Here is a 16,201-nt window from a genome sequence, read left to right on the forward strand (position 1 = left end):
CCGAAGGGAAGCACTCGGAACTGGTAATGCTCGCCCCTGATCTTAAATCGCAGAAACCTCTGAAGATGCTCCTGGATTCCTATATGTGAAGGTAAGCCTCCATCAGATCCAATGAGGCCAAAAATTCTCCTTTGTGGACGGCCACAATGACTGACCACAAAGTCTCCATGTGAAAATGAGGCACCCAAAGTGCCCTGTTCACTTTCTTCAGGTCTAAGATTGGACGGAAGGAGCCCTCCTTCTTTGGAACCACAAAATATATGGAGTATCAGCCTGTCCGATGCTCGGACGGCGGAACTGGAACAATGGCTCCCACGGCTTTCAAGCGATACAAGGTTTGGTCTACCACCAGCTGCTTTGCCCAAGATCTGCAAAGGGACACCAGAAAAAGGTCTCTTAGCGGGTGAGAAAAATCTAAAGCGTAGCCATGTTCTATGATGTTGAGAACCCACTGATCTGAAGTGATTTTGACCCATTCCTCGCAAAACAGAGAGAGACGACCTCCAATCTCAAGAACGGAGGAATGAGCAGGCGCACCTTCATTGGGCAGACTTGTTGCTGGAGAAGCCCTGGGAGGCTCCATCGCGAGCTGGCCAACGGCCTCGAAAGGAATGAGCCCAAGTCTGAGACCTCGTTGACGACTGTCGAGGAGCAAAAGATGAGTTTCTGCCCGGATGAAACTGATGCTGTCCCCGAAAATGACCCCGAAAGGAACCAAAGGTCCTAGAGGATCTAGGCTTGTCCTCGGCAGCTTATACACTTTATTGTCCCCTAAGGACTTAATAAGCTGTTCAAGATCATCGCCAAACAGAAGCTTGCTTTTAAACGGGAAGGAACCCAACTGAGATTTAGAAGAGACAACGGTGGACCAATTCCGCAGCCAGAGAAAGCCTCCTGGCCAACACTGCCATGGACATCGTACGCGAAGAGGTGCGGAGGAGATCATACAAGGCGTCCGCAGTGTAAGCCACCGCCGCCTCCATATGTTCCACCTGTTCTGTCTCCGCCGGCGGAAGTTCTTGAGCCGTGAGCAACTGCTGTACCCATCTAAGGGTCACTCTCTGCATGAGACTACTACAGACAGCCACGCGAATGTCGAGCGCTGACATTTCAAAAATCCAGTTAAGTAGAACCTCCAACCTTCTATCCTAGAGATCCTTAAGCGCCGCTGCCCCTGTTACTGGGATCGTAGTGTGCTTGGCGATTGCCAAGATGGTTGCGTCCACCTTAGGGATCCTAAGAAGATCCAACGATTCTTCCGGAAGCGGGTAGAGCTTTTCCATAGCCCTACTGACCCGCAGGCTGGCGTCCGGTGCGTCCCATTCTCAGGTCATAAGCTGTAAGAGCATCAGATGAAAAGGAAAAGTGCTAGGGGGCGCCCTAAGACCCAACAGCACAGGATCCCCCGAGGAAGGCTTAGCTACCGGCTGCAGAGCCTGAATATCCAGCTCTGAAACCACATGTGGGATCAAAGGGTCCAACTCCTCCCTGCGAAACACGCGGAGCACTCTCGGATCATCCCCTTCCAGCGAAGTGGATTTATCAACGTCATCAGTTGGGTCCACTGCAGGAGGATCCTGTGACACGGCATCTGAGGGGTCAATGAGCGGCGGCACCGCCAGATCCGGTATCGCACCAACCGCTCAGACCCTAGGGGTGTCTGGACCCTCAGCAGGCTTAGGCACCTTCGGCGGAGGAGATTACTGCAAATTTAAATCAGCCTCTGCCTCCATATAGGCTTTGTGCAACAAAAGCACAAATTGAGAGGAAAAAGGATGCTGCCGCTTTAAGACCCCCACCCCCCCAGGGGGAGACACGGGAGGGGAGGAGAATCAGTAATTAAATCCGAAGGCCTCACAGGACTCAAACTGGGTGGAGAAAGCTGTGGCGGCAAATCCTCTCCCCCCCAGCTGTGCACTGTCTGAGAGACAGGAGGAGCCAAAATGGCTGCCGTTCCCGTGCTGATCGGAAACGAGGCAGGCCGACCACTGGAAACCTGAAGAGCCCTGCCTGCACTTTGCGACCACGTAGTAAGTGCTCTTCTGTCCTCTAAAGGCATTTCTGACGGATCCTCTCCCCTGGGAATACATAGGGAGCAGAGGCCGTCCCCACAGGCAGAGCACCGCAATTCACGCAGCATGTAATAGCGAGTCACACTGAGTAAAACCAAAAATAGATATTTAAAATATCTCCTGCTGAGACCCGGGATGGCTGCCGACTGGTGTTTTGTTTTTTTTTTTAAACGCTCTTAATCAACCAGGGGAAGGAAAAACAAAACATCCCTGGGTCTGAGCTAATCGACAGGGGCTGCCACCAGGAATATGCACGTCTCTGGGTTGTTAGGGGGAGGGACCGGCCCACTGGTTAATCCCCCTACTCACCGGGCTACAAGGAAAACACTCCGGGAATTAGGCAAGGCTGGAGTTCTTGCCCCGAGAGCCTACTACCAAGGGTTCTGAAGGATCTGAACCCCCTTGGGAGGACTTGCACTCCTGAAGAACTTTACTCTTCCTTCTTTGTCCTTTTTTTTTTTTTTTTTTTTTAATTGTTGATCTAGCCAAGGTCACCAAAAAGATTTCTGTCCTATAACTGTAACTACTAATCAATTTTAAATGTTTGTTTTTTGGGGTTGTTTTTTTTTTATAGGATCAGGACCACAGGTTCTGTCATCCTTCATCTGCTGGAGTCAGAGAAATATTGAAGGATTGCAGGTGGCACACCGGACTAAGAGGGGGGTGCCTTTCAGTTTTCTTCTCTGACTCCATCTGCTGGAAGGGAGACACAACCCAGCAGTCTGGACTGATCCTGGTACGTATAGGGAAAGATCATTTACTCTGACCTGCTACAGCTTCAATGGCTGCCAGTATAGTTTCGGATTCAGTTCATTACTCACAAACTGCTTAGTGTCAACCTTCTCACATGGATAAACTTTTTGCTCTGGATCTATCAACCAACACAGACTCTGCAATCCCAACAAAGAGGCCTCCTTGAGGTACCCTTAGAGTACTGCAACTGGCTGTAACAAGAGTGTGTCATTTTCTGTGGCTGCACCTATTATCTGGAATACAATATCCGAAGCATTAAGACTCGTGGATTGTACGAAAAATTTCAAAACATTCCTCAAATCCTTGCTGCTGGATTTGGCTTTTGCTTGATTTTTTACAAAGATAACATCTCCCGGCTTGCAGATTAGTCGATAACAATCTTTGTGATTGTCCTAATGCATAAAAGTAGTGATTATTTATGTTGTCCAGTTTAAGTTTGATTTCTTGTTTTATTATGTATGTGATTATGTATATCGCTTAGGGTTTTTCCATAAGTGATCAACAAATACAAATACCTGCAGGTACCGCAGTAACCTCAAAAAAGTGTCTTCGATATCCAGCTGTGGGTCCAGGGCTCCCCCTAGCCCTGGGCGCAATTGATGCCATTTTTCAAAACGGTGCCAATCTGATCTTGCCCCTATCACATCAGCAAAATGGCACTGACTGGGCCCAGGGCTAGAGGGTGCCCCAGGTCCCTAGCTGGCAAATCACCTTTTCGAGGTATAGGGGTTAGGGGTGGCGGCCACCTGCCCTCCCTAGACAATCGGGGGGGGGGGGGGGGGGATGTGGACACTAAACACCATGGATTTTATCATTTTTGGAAGGGGGGGTTAGGAATGGACTGGTGGGGGAGAGCCTACTTTGTGGCAATGGGGCTTTTTGGCTTTGATGGGGGAAGGGATAGAACCATCACTGCATGTGTAATATATGGGGATTTTCTTCATTTCTGGGGGGAGCCAATGCCACTTTGGTAGGTGGTGGGGTTCGCCAACAACCCCTGGGGTGATTTTATTTGGCCTTTGTGTATTGGGCACCTTGGCCTTTTCATTTTCCTGTGGGAGCACTGGGGTCCCTTCGTTAGCAGCCCGATGCTCTCTCATGAAATTAACTACACCTCCCTCAAATGCTATAAAATAACGAGGCTGACTTTTTTCAAAGTCAGCCGAATTATTTTATTAGCATTGTATTGCCTATGTACAAGCTGCTTCGCATGTATTAGGAAATTGTATACATGCAAAGAAGCTTATTTCTATAGGGGGAAGAAATCTGCTATATCATGCGATAGTGCCGCTATATGGTGATATAGAGTGATAAACATCATTTAATGAGCTTTATATTATATTTAACTTGCAATATCACCATATCACAGCTTAGTAAATCTAGGGCTTAGCTGGATAAGTATGAATATCACCTAAATTAGTGGGATAAGTAACTCCTCCCTGTTATGCCCCCATCCTGTTCACTATTTAGCCGGCTAAATGCTTCGTTGAATAAGTAGTTATTTGGCTAAGTGGCAGCCTCTGAAAGGGGCTGAATATTCAGATGTCACCACTTAGCCAGATAAGTCCCTACTTATCAGGCTAAGTGATGCTGAATAGCAACCTTTGTGTATACATTGTATATCGCCCAGAATGCCTCTCCTCAGTGCACGTGTGCTTGAAACCTGGTTTTGCATGTACTCTTATGTGCACTGATCCCAGGTCAATTTTAGAACTGCTAGTTACACACTTAAAAGCAGGTTTTATGCACTTCAATGGCTTTGAAAACTACCCACATGATGTAAAATATAAAAAGTGCAAAACATATCTTTTGTTGTAGTCCATGAAAATATATCACCAAATGCTACACTAAATGGTCCCTTTTTATATCACAGCCTGGACTGATAAGCATTTTTTTTTTTTGATACGTTGGCAAGTGCAAGATCTTTGCAGGATTAGCATTTTGTCTTGAAAACCTTTCCTGATATGAATTATAATAAATTGTAAAACAATATCTCTGTTCTTTGGGCATGGAGTAGGCGCCTTCTGAGGCAGACCATAGCCTAAGGAGATAAATGCCAAGCACTGCTGTTAAGGTAACACTTATTGACAGGTAAAAGTGCAGCATAAGAAGAGCAAAATAAAATGAATATCTACCTGTGTTTGTGAATGTGCTTCTGCATTTTAATCATCAAAGGGGTCTGATTATTAATTACATATTGTACATCCTCTTCTTCATCTGCTATTTTATGTTCATCCTCCTGAAAAAAAAGGGAGTCAAACTCTTTGCGCAAAGAGGATGTCAGTGGGAGGTGTTCCACATTAGACGAGTATAGATATATATTCTCAGGCAATGTGTAACTGTCATTTAACAAAAGTTCCTTGAAATTGTACATAAAAGGGTCAGTCCCAGTTGGAGTTTCAGAAGTTATGAGATCATCAAGTGGCATTTGCGGTGCACTATCATCCAAAAAGTGAGCATATTCTGGGTACTCTCGAAGAGAAAAAGATCCTGGAACTTCAGTACACAATTTAATTAGATGATCACCAAACCAAAGCCCAACATCTTTAGAGCCATCTTCATGGGTCTCAATTCCAGGTCCAAACCGCTCATCAGCCTCGTACAGACCCTTTGGAAAGAACACAAAAACATGGTTTTAATGCTTAATCCTATTTGTCAGACCTTCAGCTTCTTTGCCTTAGTTTTATGGAACTCAGTCCCCACTAAAGGCATATTTGTAGGCCAATTATTTGGCGTTGTAAGAAAGTTTATTTTATTTATTTTTTTCAAAACTTTTACATTTCTCACAAGAAGAACTTGTTTAAGTAATATTGGTGCATAAGTTATAATAATAACAGAATTTAAATTACATATTTATATCGCAAATTATTAATGACATATTTAACCATGTACCACAATATAGGAAATATTAGAGAAGAGGCTGAACAGATTACAAGCAAAAACTAAAGAGAAATAGTACTTTAAAGTTCACTAATGACGCCAATAGGTATGTAGTTTTATCATGATGTCAAACCAGCAGCGGGAACCCTTTGAGAGTGACCATCCAAAAAAGCTCTGAGCTGGTTGGTTTCAAAGAAAACATATTTTATATTCTGATAGTTAACACAGCACTTACATGGGTAGCGTAAATCAAATTTAGCTCCCATTTGTAACACTTCAGGTCTCATGGACAAAAAATGTTTCCTTCTAGACTGTTTAACCTTTACCAGATCAGGAAATTTCCAGAGTTTCTGGCCAAAGAATGACTGCCTGTTTCAAAAAAATTGTTTCAAAATGTTATTACGATCCATCAGGAAGGCAAATGATACTAGTAAAGATCTCTGTATAATCTCCTCTTCCTGGGATAACTCCAAAATTCTTGATATATCCAAAGATATAGATGGTAGTACTAAACCCTCTTGGGCTGCTTGATTTGCTTGTATAGACTGAGGAAAGTAATACATTTTTGTAATGACAGGCATTGCAGCCTCAGGGAGTTTTAATACTTGTTGAATATACTTCTTGAAAAGTTCCAAGGGAGAGACAAGATTAACCACAGGGAAGTTTAAAATTCTTAAGTTCTGTGCTCTCAGGGCATTTTCCATGTTTTCCAATCTTTTATTATGGATTAACTCAGTCTTAACCAAATTCTATTGGACATTTTCCACAGCTGAAATTCGTTGGCCCATGTCTTCTAATTTTAAGTTATATGTTGTTATCAAATTAGTGTTAACCAAAACTTGATTTTTAGTTTCCACTGCCACTTGAGATAATGCTGATAGAGAAATTTCAACAGACTTTAACACAGTCCATAAGCCTTCCACAGTCATTCGGCTTAATTCAGGCCCCAGAGTGTTTGGAAGGACCTTTCCCAAGCCCACACTACTGCCTGCTCCCATCCTCGTACCTTGGTCAGTTATTGTAGACGACACAGTAGATCTTACCACTTCGAATGGGACTAGATCAATTCTGTCCTCTTTCGTTAGAGGACTCGTCCCATCCGAGACGTGAAGTCCCCCATTCTCAGCCGGGGATATCTGCCATTGCGACTGCCCAGAAACTCCCCATCCTACCTCCGGGGGGTGTCTCTGCCGTCGCCGGAATCTCGATTCCCTCATAACAATGAGAAGCTGGTTTGTTCGGCTCGCCGGGTCTGAGTGTGGTATCCAGGGTCAGGGGGGAGGGTGCTCGCTCTACCACCCCTCCTCCAGCGACCGCGTCTCTCAGCGTTTGAACCACATGGTTGGTGAACAATCCCTCGATGCAGGGCTGCATAGGGTCCAAGGAGGGAGAACTACAAGTCACCCCTCTCAGTTTCGCTTTTCTCTTCGTGTGAGCATTTTGAAGAAAAGTACGAGGAAAAAGGAAGCAAATCAAGGTAAACTGAACCAAAAGAGCTCGTCCGCCTCAAACCAGGGGGTGGCCATACCAGGACTCACAACCCCCTCGGAGGATCCAAAAATGTTCTTGTCTTTTAATGTTTTTTCTCTCTCTCCAGACTGCAGGTTTTGCACCATCTACCATTCTGCTGGAGACAGAAATACTAAGGGCCTTTAGGTGGCATACTGGGTTATCTACAATGTCAATGAAACTTTCTCAGTCTTCATCTGCAGGCAGGGAGGCAAAACCAGGTGTCTGGACTGATCTGGGTACGAACAGGGAATGGTTGATTTTGTAATTTCTCATAATCTGATTGCTGTAGACATTAGGATATGTTTTTTTAGTACTGTTTCCTGGCTAGGTCAATCTCAAGGTATGCTTATAATCTAACTGCCCACACTGGTGAAAATACCACAAGTACTTTTTACCCAATAATCAAAGCAAATTTACGTGTTTAGTTTTGCTTTGATAATGATAGCGCTCACCCCACCAGGAGGGCGGAGTGAGCGGTCTGGTAGCGATCAGCTCCTCCCAAGGGACGGAGATAGCAATCTGATAGGCTTGGCTCCTGTAGGAGGAGGAGTTTACCAATTTCCCCCAGAGTGGAGGAGTAGCAAACTATATGCTTTGTTCCCGTAGAAAGATGAGCCAGCAACCTGTATGATCCCCACGGTGGGGGGGGGGGGGGGGGGGGGGGATCTGATATGGATCAGCTTCCGCAAAGAGAGGAGTAATGGTCTGATGTGGGTTGGCTCCCACAGAGTGGCAGATGATAATACCGCTCTATTAGTGTGAGGAGTAACACTTAGTAGAAATAGTGAATCCCTGGGCCGATGGCAGATGACAGCGCCCTCAAGTGGAGATCCTGAGAGGGACCACCGGCTAGGCTGGAGTACTGAGACAAACACACAGGCCGATACGGTAAAGCGCGGCCGCGGTTACCCTGTTTCTAACCCGCTTTCTACCCACAATTTGGCCGCGTAAGTCTAACCCGCGATTCACGATCCGTTTTTACCAATCTTTACCGCTTCTTTAAATCGACACGTATCCCTTTCCGCCCGCGGCATGTATATGAGATGTAAACGATCGGATTAGCTATTCTCACAGGACAAGCAGGATGGTTGTCCTCACAAATGGGTGACATCGAGGATGGAGCCCACCACGGAAAACTTCTGTCAAAGTTTAAACAGAACTTTGACTGGCCCCTACTGGGCATGCCCAGCAAGGCACTGACCCTGCAGCCAGCAGGGGTCTCCCTTCAGTCTTCTTTTTTCCGCGCAGCAGTTGCCACGCGGTGAAAGGAGCTCTCTTACCACGTTCCTGACAGGAATTCGGTATTTTTCTATCCGAAGAAAATTTGCCCCTCAGGGGTCTCCCTTCGACAAATTTTTGTCACTTTCGCGGAAACCGGTAAGTTTTTTCCCTTTTTTAATCGGCGGCCGTCGATTTTGGCCCTTGAGGCCTGTGGGAACTTACTGAGCCCGCGCCTAAATTTGGCCTTAAGCCATGGCGACGGGGTTCCGTCGATGTCCGGATTGTACCCGGACTATGTCCATCACTGACCCCCATAGGGTTTGTGTTTTATGTTTGGGTAGTGAGCATGATGTCCTGACTTGCACCAAATGTGCCTTAATGACACCTAAGGGTCGCAAGGCCAGGATGGAGAAGATGGGGCTCCTCTTCCATGCACCCACCCCAATGCCATCGATAGCATCGACGTCATCGGAACCGGCACCGTCGAAGTTGCACCACCATCGCCAACCCGCCGGTGACCGTCCACCATCGATGACTTCTCGGCCGTCGACTCCTGTCCCCTCCCCGGATGACCGAGGAGATCGGAAGGATAAGCATCGCCATCGACGGCACAAGTCTCGGCCCGTCGAGGATCCGCAACCATCGACCTCTGAACAGGCCGAGCCACCGAAGAAAAAGCCTCGGTCGGACCTGGCACCGTCCACGTCTCGTTCGCAGGCACCGAGGAAACCCTCACCCTCCCGGGGTGCGGGGGCCGTGATCCCACCGGTTACGGTGGTCCCTCCGGCCCTGCCTCAGCCTCCCTCTCCCGTCGAGCCGGGTATGCTTACCCCTGGTCTCCGGGCAGAACTGGACCGGCTGGTCCAGGAGGCCATCGAGAATGCGATGCGAAGATTCCAGCCTCCACCGGCACCGCCTCCGGCACCGATTCCGGCACCGCCTCAGGCACCGACCTCAGCACCGACTCTGCCACCGAGGATGGAACCGACCACCGAGCCTATAGTGGAAGCGTTGGCACCGATACTAAATCGTATGGAGGCACTTATGCGCGCCCTTCCATCGGTGATTTCATTAGCACCGACTACACCATCATCTCCGGAAGGACATTCATCGACAGGAGAAACACCGTTCCGGATTCCTCCGTCCGGTGTCGTTCCATCGGTGCCTTCACATACCTTTCCACCGATTTATCCTTCGGCTCCATCGATTCCAAGATCGGCACCGATTCCATCGGTGGCCCCGAAGCCCTCGATGCCGTTCACTGTTCCGCTTGCAGCACCGGTTCCATCGATGCCTTTGGATCCTCTACCAGGTCCTTCAGGACAGCAAACCTTACATGATCCTTATGATACCTGGGGTGATGATTCATCTTCAGATACAGATTTACCATCCCCACCATCTCCTACAGAGAGTAGAAAACGATCTCCTCCTGAAGATCTCTCCTTTATAAATTTTGTAAAGGAGATGTCAGAAGTTGTGCCTTTTCAGCTGCAATCTGAGACCGATGACAGGCACCAAATGATGGAGCTGCTCCAATTTCTGGATGCCCCCAAGATCATCGCTTCCATCCCCATTCACCAAGTATTTCTGGATCTTTTAAAGAAAAACTGGGAATCACCTTCATCTGTGTCACCAGTCAATAAAAAAGCTGACTCAACCTACCTCGTTCAGTCAGCACCAGGATTTCAGAAGTCTCAACTGGATCATCGCTCTGTTGTAGTTGAGTCTGCGCAAAAGAAAGCCAAGCGTTTAAAGCCACACTCTTCCACTCCCCCTATCAAGGACAACCAATTTCTTGATAGTGTGGGAAGGAAAGTGTATCATGGGGCTATGTTGATATCTCGTATAGCTTCATACCAACTTTATATGACTCAGTACAACAGAGCTATCCTTAAACAAATGCAGGACTACGCTGACACCTTACCGGACCAATACCAGCCACAGCTTCAAGCCCTCCTTCACAAAGGATTTGAAGCTGGGAAGCACGAGATCCGAACGGCCTACGATATCTTCGATGCTTCCACGAAAGTCTCAGCTACTGCCATCTCAGCCAGACGTTGGGCTTGGTTAAAATCATCCAACCTTCGCCCAGAGGTTCAGGATCGTCTAGCCGATTTACCCTGCTTAGGGGATAATCTGTTCGGAGAACAGATTCAACAAATTGTGGCGGAATTGAAGGATCACCACGAGACGTTGAAACAACTTTCGTCTGTTCCATCTGAGGTATCCTCCAAACCACCACCTAAGAAGGACTCCAAAAAGTCATTCTTTCGGCCACGTCGTTATTACCCTCCGTCGACTAGGCCTCGTCCGGCTCGATCCTCCACCAGACCTCAGCCACGCCAACCTCGGAAACAAAGACCTGCTGTAGCCCCACCCCCCGGGCCTGCGGCAGGCCTTTGACTTCCCGACTCGGAGCACATGCCATATCCCACTCCCCCACATCCCTGTAGGGGGTCGTCTGTGCCACTTTCTACAGCATTGGATACGGATTACCTCAGACCAGTGGGTGCTGGCGATTATCGCACAGGGTTACCACCTCAATTTCATAACTCTTCCGGCAGACTCCCCGCCGCTTCAAGCGTGGAGTCTATCCAGCCATTTGGCTCAATTACAACAGGAAGTTTCTCTTCTTCTGCAATCAAATGCTATAGAACTCGTTCCTCCCTCTCAACGAGGCAAGGGATTCTATTCCAGATACTTCCTAATTCCAAAGAAATCAGGAGGGCTACGTCCAATTTTAGACCTTCGAGCCCTCAACAAGTACCTTCAAAAAGAAAAATTCAAGATGGTAACCCTGGGCACGTTACTCCCTCTGCTGCAGAAAGGGGATTGGCTATGCTCCCTCGACCTCAAGGAAGCTTATACCCATATTGCGATAACACAATCCCATCGCAAATATCTGCGGTTTCTCGTAGGCCGCGACCATTATCAATACCGAGTACTGCCTTTCGGTCTGGCATCTGCTCCACGGGTCTTCACCAAATGCCTCGTAGTTGTAGCAGCATTCCTCAGGAAGGAAGGTGTCCACGTATACCCCTATCTGGACGACTGGCTGATCAGGGCCTCCACCCCTCAGATTGCCCGGTCCTCCCTACAATTGACAATCAACACACTCCTTTCCTTAGGGTTTCTTGTCAATTACGAGAAATCTTGCTTCGTCCCATCTCAAACCTTATCTTTCATTGGGGCAGACTTGGACACCTTACAGGCAAAGGCCTACCTTCCGCTACAACGGGTCCAAACTCTCATGTCCCTAGCTCACCAGCTCCAGTCTCAAGACACTGCCACAGCTCGCCAATTCCTAGTTCTCCTAGGACACATGGCATCCTCGGTTCAAGTCACTCCCATGACCAGACTAGCCATGAGAGTAACACAATGGACTCTACGACAACAATGGATTCAAGCTTTTCAGCCTCTGTCCTCCATAATCACAGTCACACAAGCGCTGCGCCTATCCTTAACTTGGTGGACGACTCAGGTCAACCTCCTTCAGGGCTTACCCTTTCTTCCACCGGATCCGCAAGTTATCCTAACCACCGACGCTTCCCACATCGGTTGGGGGGCCCATGTGGACAATTTTCAAACCCAAGGGTTATGGTCCAACGAGGAAGCCGAACACCAGATCAATTTCCTGGAACTTCGAGCAATCCGCTATGCGCTCCGCACTTTCAAAGATCATCTCTTTCATCAGATAATCTTAATCCAGACGGACAACCAAGTGGCCATGTGGTACATAAACAAGCAGGGAGGCACAGGCTCCTTCCTTCTGTGTCAGGAAGCTGCGCAGATCTGGGCGGAAGCCCTCTCCCACTCTATGTACCTCAGGGCCACTTACCTGCCGGGAGTAGACAATGTATTGGCAGACCGGCTGAGCCGTGTCTTCCGACCGCACGAGTGGTCACTCGATCCTCTGATAGCGACCTCTCTGTTTCACAAGTGGGGTTCTCCCCGCATAGACCTCTTTGCGTCCCCTCAGAACCACAAAGTGGACGATTACTGCTCTCTCATTCGGAGCCAGAACTCTCGGCCGAGGGATGCATTCTCCCTCAAGTGGACAACCGGTCTGCTCTACGCATTCCCCCCACTTCCTCTTGTGTCAAAGACTCTCGTGAAGCTACGCCAGGACGGAGGAACCATGATCCTGATAGCACCTTACTGGCCACGCCAAGTATGGTTTCCAATACTCCAGGATCTCTCCATCCGCAGGCACATTCCTCTGGGAAAGGACCCGCATCTGCTCACTCAAAACGACGGATGCCTCCTCCATCCCAACCTCCAAGCCTTGTCCCTGACGGCATGGATGTTGAAAGGTTAGTCCTTCAGCCTTTCAACCTTTCAGATTCCGTTTCTCGAGTCCTGATAGCTTCACGAAAGCCTTCCACAAGAAAGTCTTACTCATACAAATGGAAAAGGTACACATCATGGTGCACTTCTCAGTCCCTTGATCCCCTTTCCTGTCCAATTTCCAAATTCTTGGACTATTTATGGCATCTCTCTGAATCAGGTCTTAAAACCTCTTCCATTAGGATGCATGTCAGTGCGGTAGCCGCCTTCCATAAAGGTGTACAGGGTGTCCCTATTTCAGTACAACCCCTAGTAACACGTTTTCTTAAAGGCTTGCTCCATCTGAAGCCACCCTTACGGCCTCCGGCCCCATCCTGGGACCTTAATCTGGTTCTTGGTCGTCTAATGAAACCTCCTTTCGAACCTCTGCACTCCTGTGAGTTAAAGTATCTCACATGGAAAGTGTTATTCCTTTTGGCTATCACTTCAGCTCGCAGGGTTAGTGAATTACAGGCCCTAGTTACCTATCCGCCTTACACTAAACTCCTGCAGGACCGGGCGGTACTCCGCACTCACCCTAAATTTTTACCTAAGGTAGTTTCTGAGTTTCATATCAATCAATCCATCATACTACCTATCTTTTTTCCCAGGCCCCACTCCAACTCTGGAGAACAGACCCTGCATACCCTAGACTGTAAACGAGCTCTAGCCTTTTACCTAGACCGTACAGTTTCTCACAGGAAGAGCACTCAATTATTCGTCTCTTTCCATCCTAACAAGTTAGGACAACCTGTGGGTAAGCAGGCTCTTTCCTCCTGGTTGGCGGACTGCATTTCTTTCTGCTATGAGCAGGCTGGCATTCCTTTCCAAGACCGTGTCAAAGCACACTCTGTGAGGGCCATGGCTACGTCAGTGGCACACCTTCGATCGGTGCCGCTTCCTGACATCTGCAGGGCTGCAAACCTGGAGTTCTCTCCATACCTTTGCAGCCCACTATTGTTTGGACAAAGCTGGAAGACAGGACTCCATCTTCGGCCAATCTGTCTTGCGTAACCTTTTTCCAACCTGATGTACCAACACCCTTCCACCTTCCCGGTAGGGTGCGGATGCCCTTTCCCAAATTCCACCCCACTTGTACTGCCTGTTGCACGTCGTTGGGTGCATTTGGTGCAAGTCAGGACATCCTCAGCTCGGTACTCACCCATTTGTGAGGACAACCATCCTGCTTGTCCTGTGAGAAAGCAAATGTTGCTTACCTGATGTAACAGGTGTTCTCACAGGACAGCAGGATGTTAGTCCTCACGAAACCCGCCCGCCACCCCGCGGTGTTGGGTTCGTTTTGTTTTTACTTTCTAGGCACTGCCTGTAGCTTTGAAAATCAGACTGAAGGGAGACCCCTGCTGGCTGCAGGGTCAGTGCCTTGCTGGGCATGCCCAGTAGGGGCCAGTCAAAGTTCTGTTTAAACTTTGACAGAAGTTTTCCGTGGTGGGCTCCATCCTCGATGTCACCCATTTGTGAGGACTAACATCCTGCTGTCCTGTGAGAACACCTGTTACATCAGGTAAGCAACATTTGCTTTCCCACCCATACAGTAACGGGCGGCCCGATTATCACCTTTTTAACCAACTGTTTTGCCGCGTCTTTAACCCATTAATTTACCGCCTACCCTGACCCTGGCGTTAGAGGGATGTGACAGCAATAGGCAGGCTCCGGTCAAATAAGTGGGTGGGTTGGAGCAAGTGAGTAACATGGTGTGGCCTGGTTCTCCTACGCTCGGGCCTGGTTCTCCTACGCTCGGGCATCGGGGATTGCCAGTCCTCTTTCCTCCCCCCTCCCAAAGCAAGGCGCAGGGCAAAAATCGACTCAACATGTTATTAAAGCAAATAGAAATTGTAACAAAAGTAAACTTACTGCATGCTTCCAGTAGCTCCAGTCCTCTCTCCCCCCCTCCCGAAGCAAGGCGCGGGGCGAAAATCGACTCGACGTTATTAAAGCAAATAGAAATTGTAACAAAAGTAAACTTACTGCGTGCTTCCAGCAGCCCCAGTCCTCTCTCCCCTCCTCCTGAGGCGCCCACCGCGGCTCCCCTGCCTCCCGGGGGCAGCCGGCGGCGAAAGCGGCTTCCAGCAGCCCCACCGGTGAAGGTGCATGATCGCACGTCCAATTTGGGCGCTCAAGCAGCGAAGGCGCATGAGTGCACGCCGTGACCTGAGCGCCCGGATGGACGTCCGAAGTCATGGTGTGCGCTCATGCGTCTTCGCTGCTTGAGCGCCCAAATTGGACGTGCGATCATGCACCTTCACTGGTGGGGCTGCTGGAAGCCGCTTTCGCCGCCAGCTGCCCCCGGGAGGCAGGGGAGCTGCGGTGGGCGCCTCAGGAGGAGGGGAGAGAGGACTGGCAATCCCCGATGCCCGAGCGTAGGAGAACCATCCACTTCCTGGTACCTGTCATTTCAAATGTCATTTGAAATGACATTTAAAATGACAGGTACCAGCGCACCCAGGATACTGTATAGGCGCTGTATAGCGCTCTATACAGTAAAATGGATTGCTCTTCATGGACGCACTTTGGACGCGGCTTGCATTTGCATGCCATTTAAATACTGTATCGAGCGCTATGTGATCCGAACTGTGCGCGCGACAAATGAGCGGGCACCCGGCACTGCCGCACTTTTTCTTACGCGCCCTTACTGTATCGGCTTGACAGATAGTTATTTATTAGACTGGAAATAGGACCACCAGAGGTGGCAGTAGTGAGCTGATGCGCCCGGCAGGGCTGAAGTCCCTCTGATACTGGAACTACGATCTCTGAGTTGCTGAGCTGTAAGGAGAGACTATAGGTAGTGAGTAGACAGGGTATGCTGGACATAACCAGTGGTAGATGATACACTCACAATTGTAGATATCTGTAATGTCTTCTATGCAACAGAGAGTCTTCAGTATTCAGGAACAGGAGCCGCAGGAGAGTACTGGTTCCTATAGGCAGTCTGAAATAGAACTCACAATAACTGTGTACGGGATGGCTTCTGGAATAGAAGAGAGGCTAGGAGAGGTTTAGGAACATAGGCCCTCGTGGAATGAGTACTGGTTCCTATCTGTTAATCTGTAATAGTAATCCATAAGATATAGGTATGCGATATCTTCTGAGGAAGAAGAGAGTCTGAGAAAGGTATTAGGAACATAGGCCCTCATGGAGCGAGTACCGGTTCCTATCTGCAATGATAACTCACGATCTCCGTACCTGCGATAACGTCTTAGACTGAAGGGAGTTTTAGAGATTAGGAACATGGGCCCTCTTGGAGCGAGTACCGGTTCCTGTCTGTAATAGGACTCACTGTGTTCACGTCTGCGATCGCCTCAAGGCAATAGGAGTCTTCTGAGTATTCGGGAACGTAGGCCCTCGAGGAGCGAGTACCGGATCCCGTCCAGCAATCTGAAATCAAGAAGAGAGAGAGTGGGGCCCCCGAGTAGCGGGTA

General features: G+C 48.6%; 1 protein-coding gene across 4 annotated transcripts in view; it reads right to left on the bottom strand.

Annotated features, from left to right (window-relative positions):
- ANKMY1 (ankyrin repeat and MYND domain containing 1) overlaps positions 1–16,201 on the bottom strand; it is a 278,322-nt gene that overhangs the window by 215,539 nt on the left and 46,582 nt on the right. For all 4 annotated transcript variants that reach the window (XM_029616456.1, XM_029616458.1, XM_029616457.1 and 1 more), the window contains one exon: positions 4,961–5,433. In XM_029616456.1, coding sequence (XP_029472316.1) covers positions 4,961–5,433 — 473 coding nt within the window. The remainder of the gene's footprint in view (positions 1–4,960; positions 5,434–16,201) is intronic.

Source organism: Rhinatrema bivittatum, chromosome 9 (genome assembly GCF_901001135.1).
Source record: "Rhinatrema bivittatum chromosome 9, aRhiBiv1.1, whole genome shotgun sequence".
In the NCBI taxonomy this organism is placed as follows: Eukaryota; Metazoa; Chordata; class Amphibia; order Gymnophiona; family Rhinatrematidae; genus Rhinatrema; species Rhinatrema bivittatum.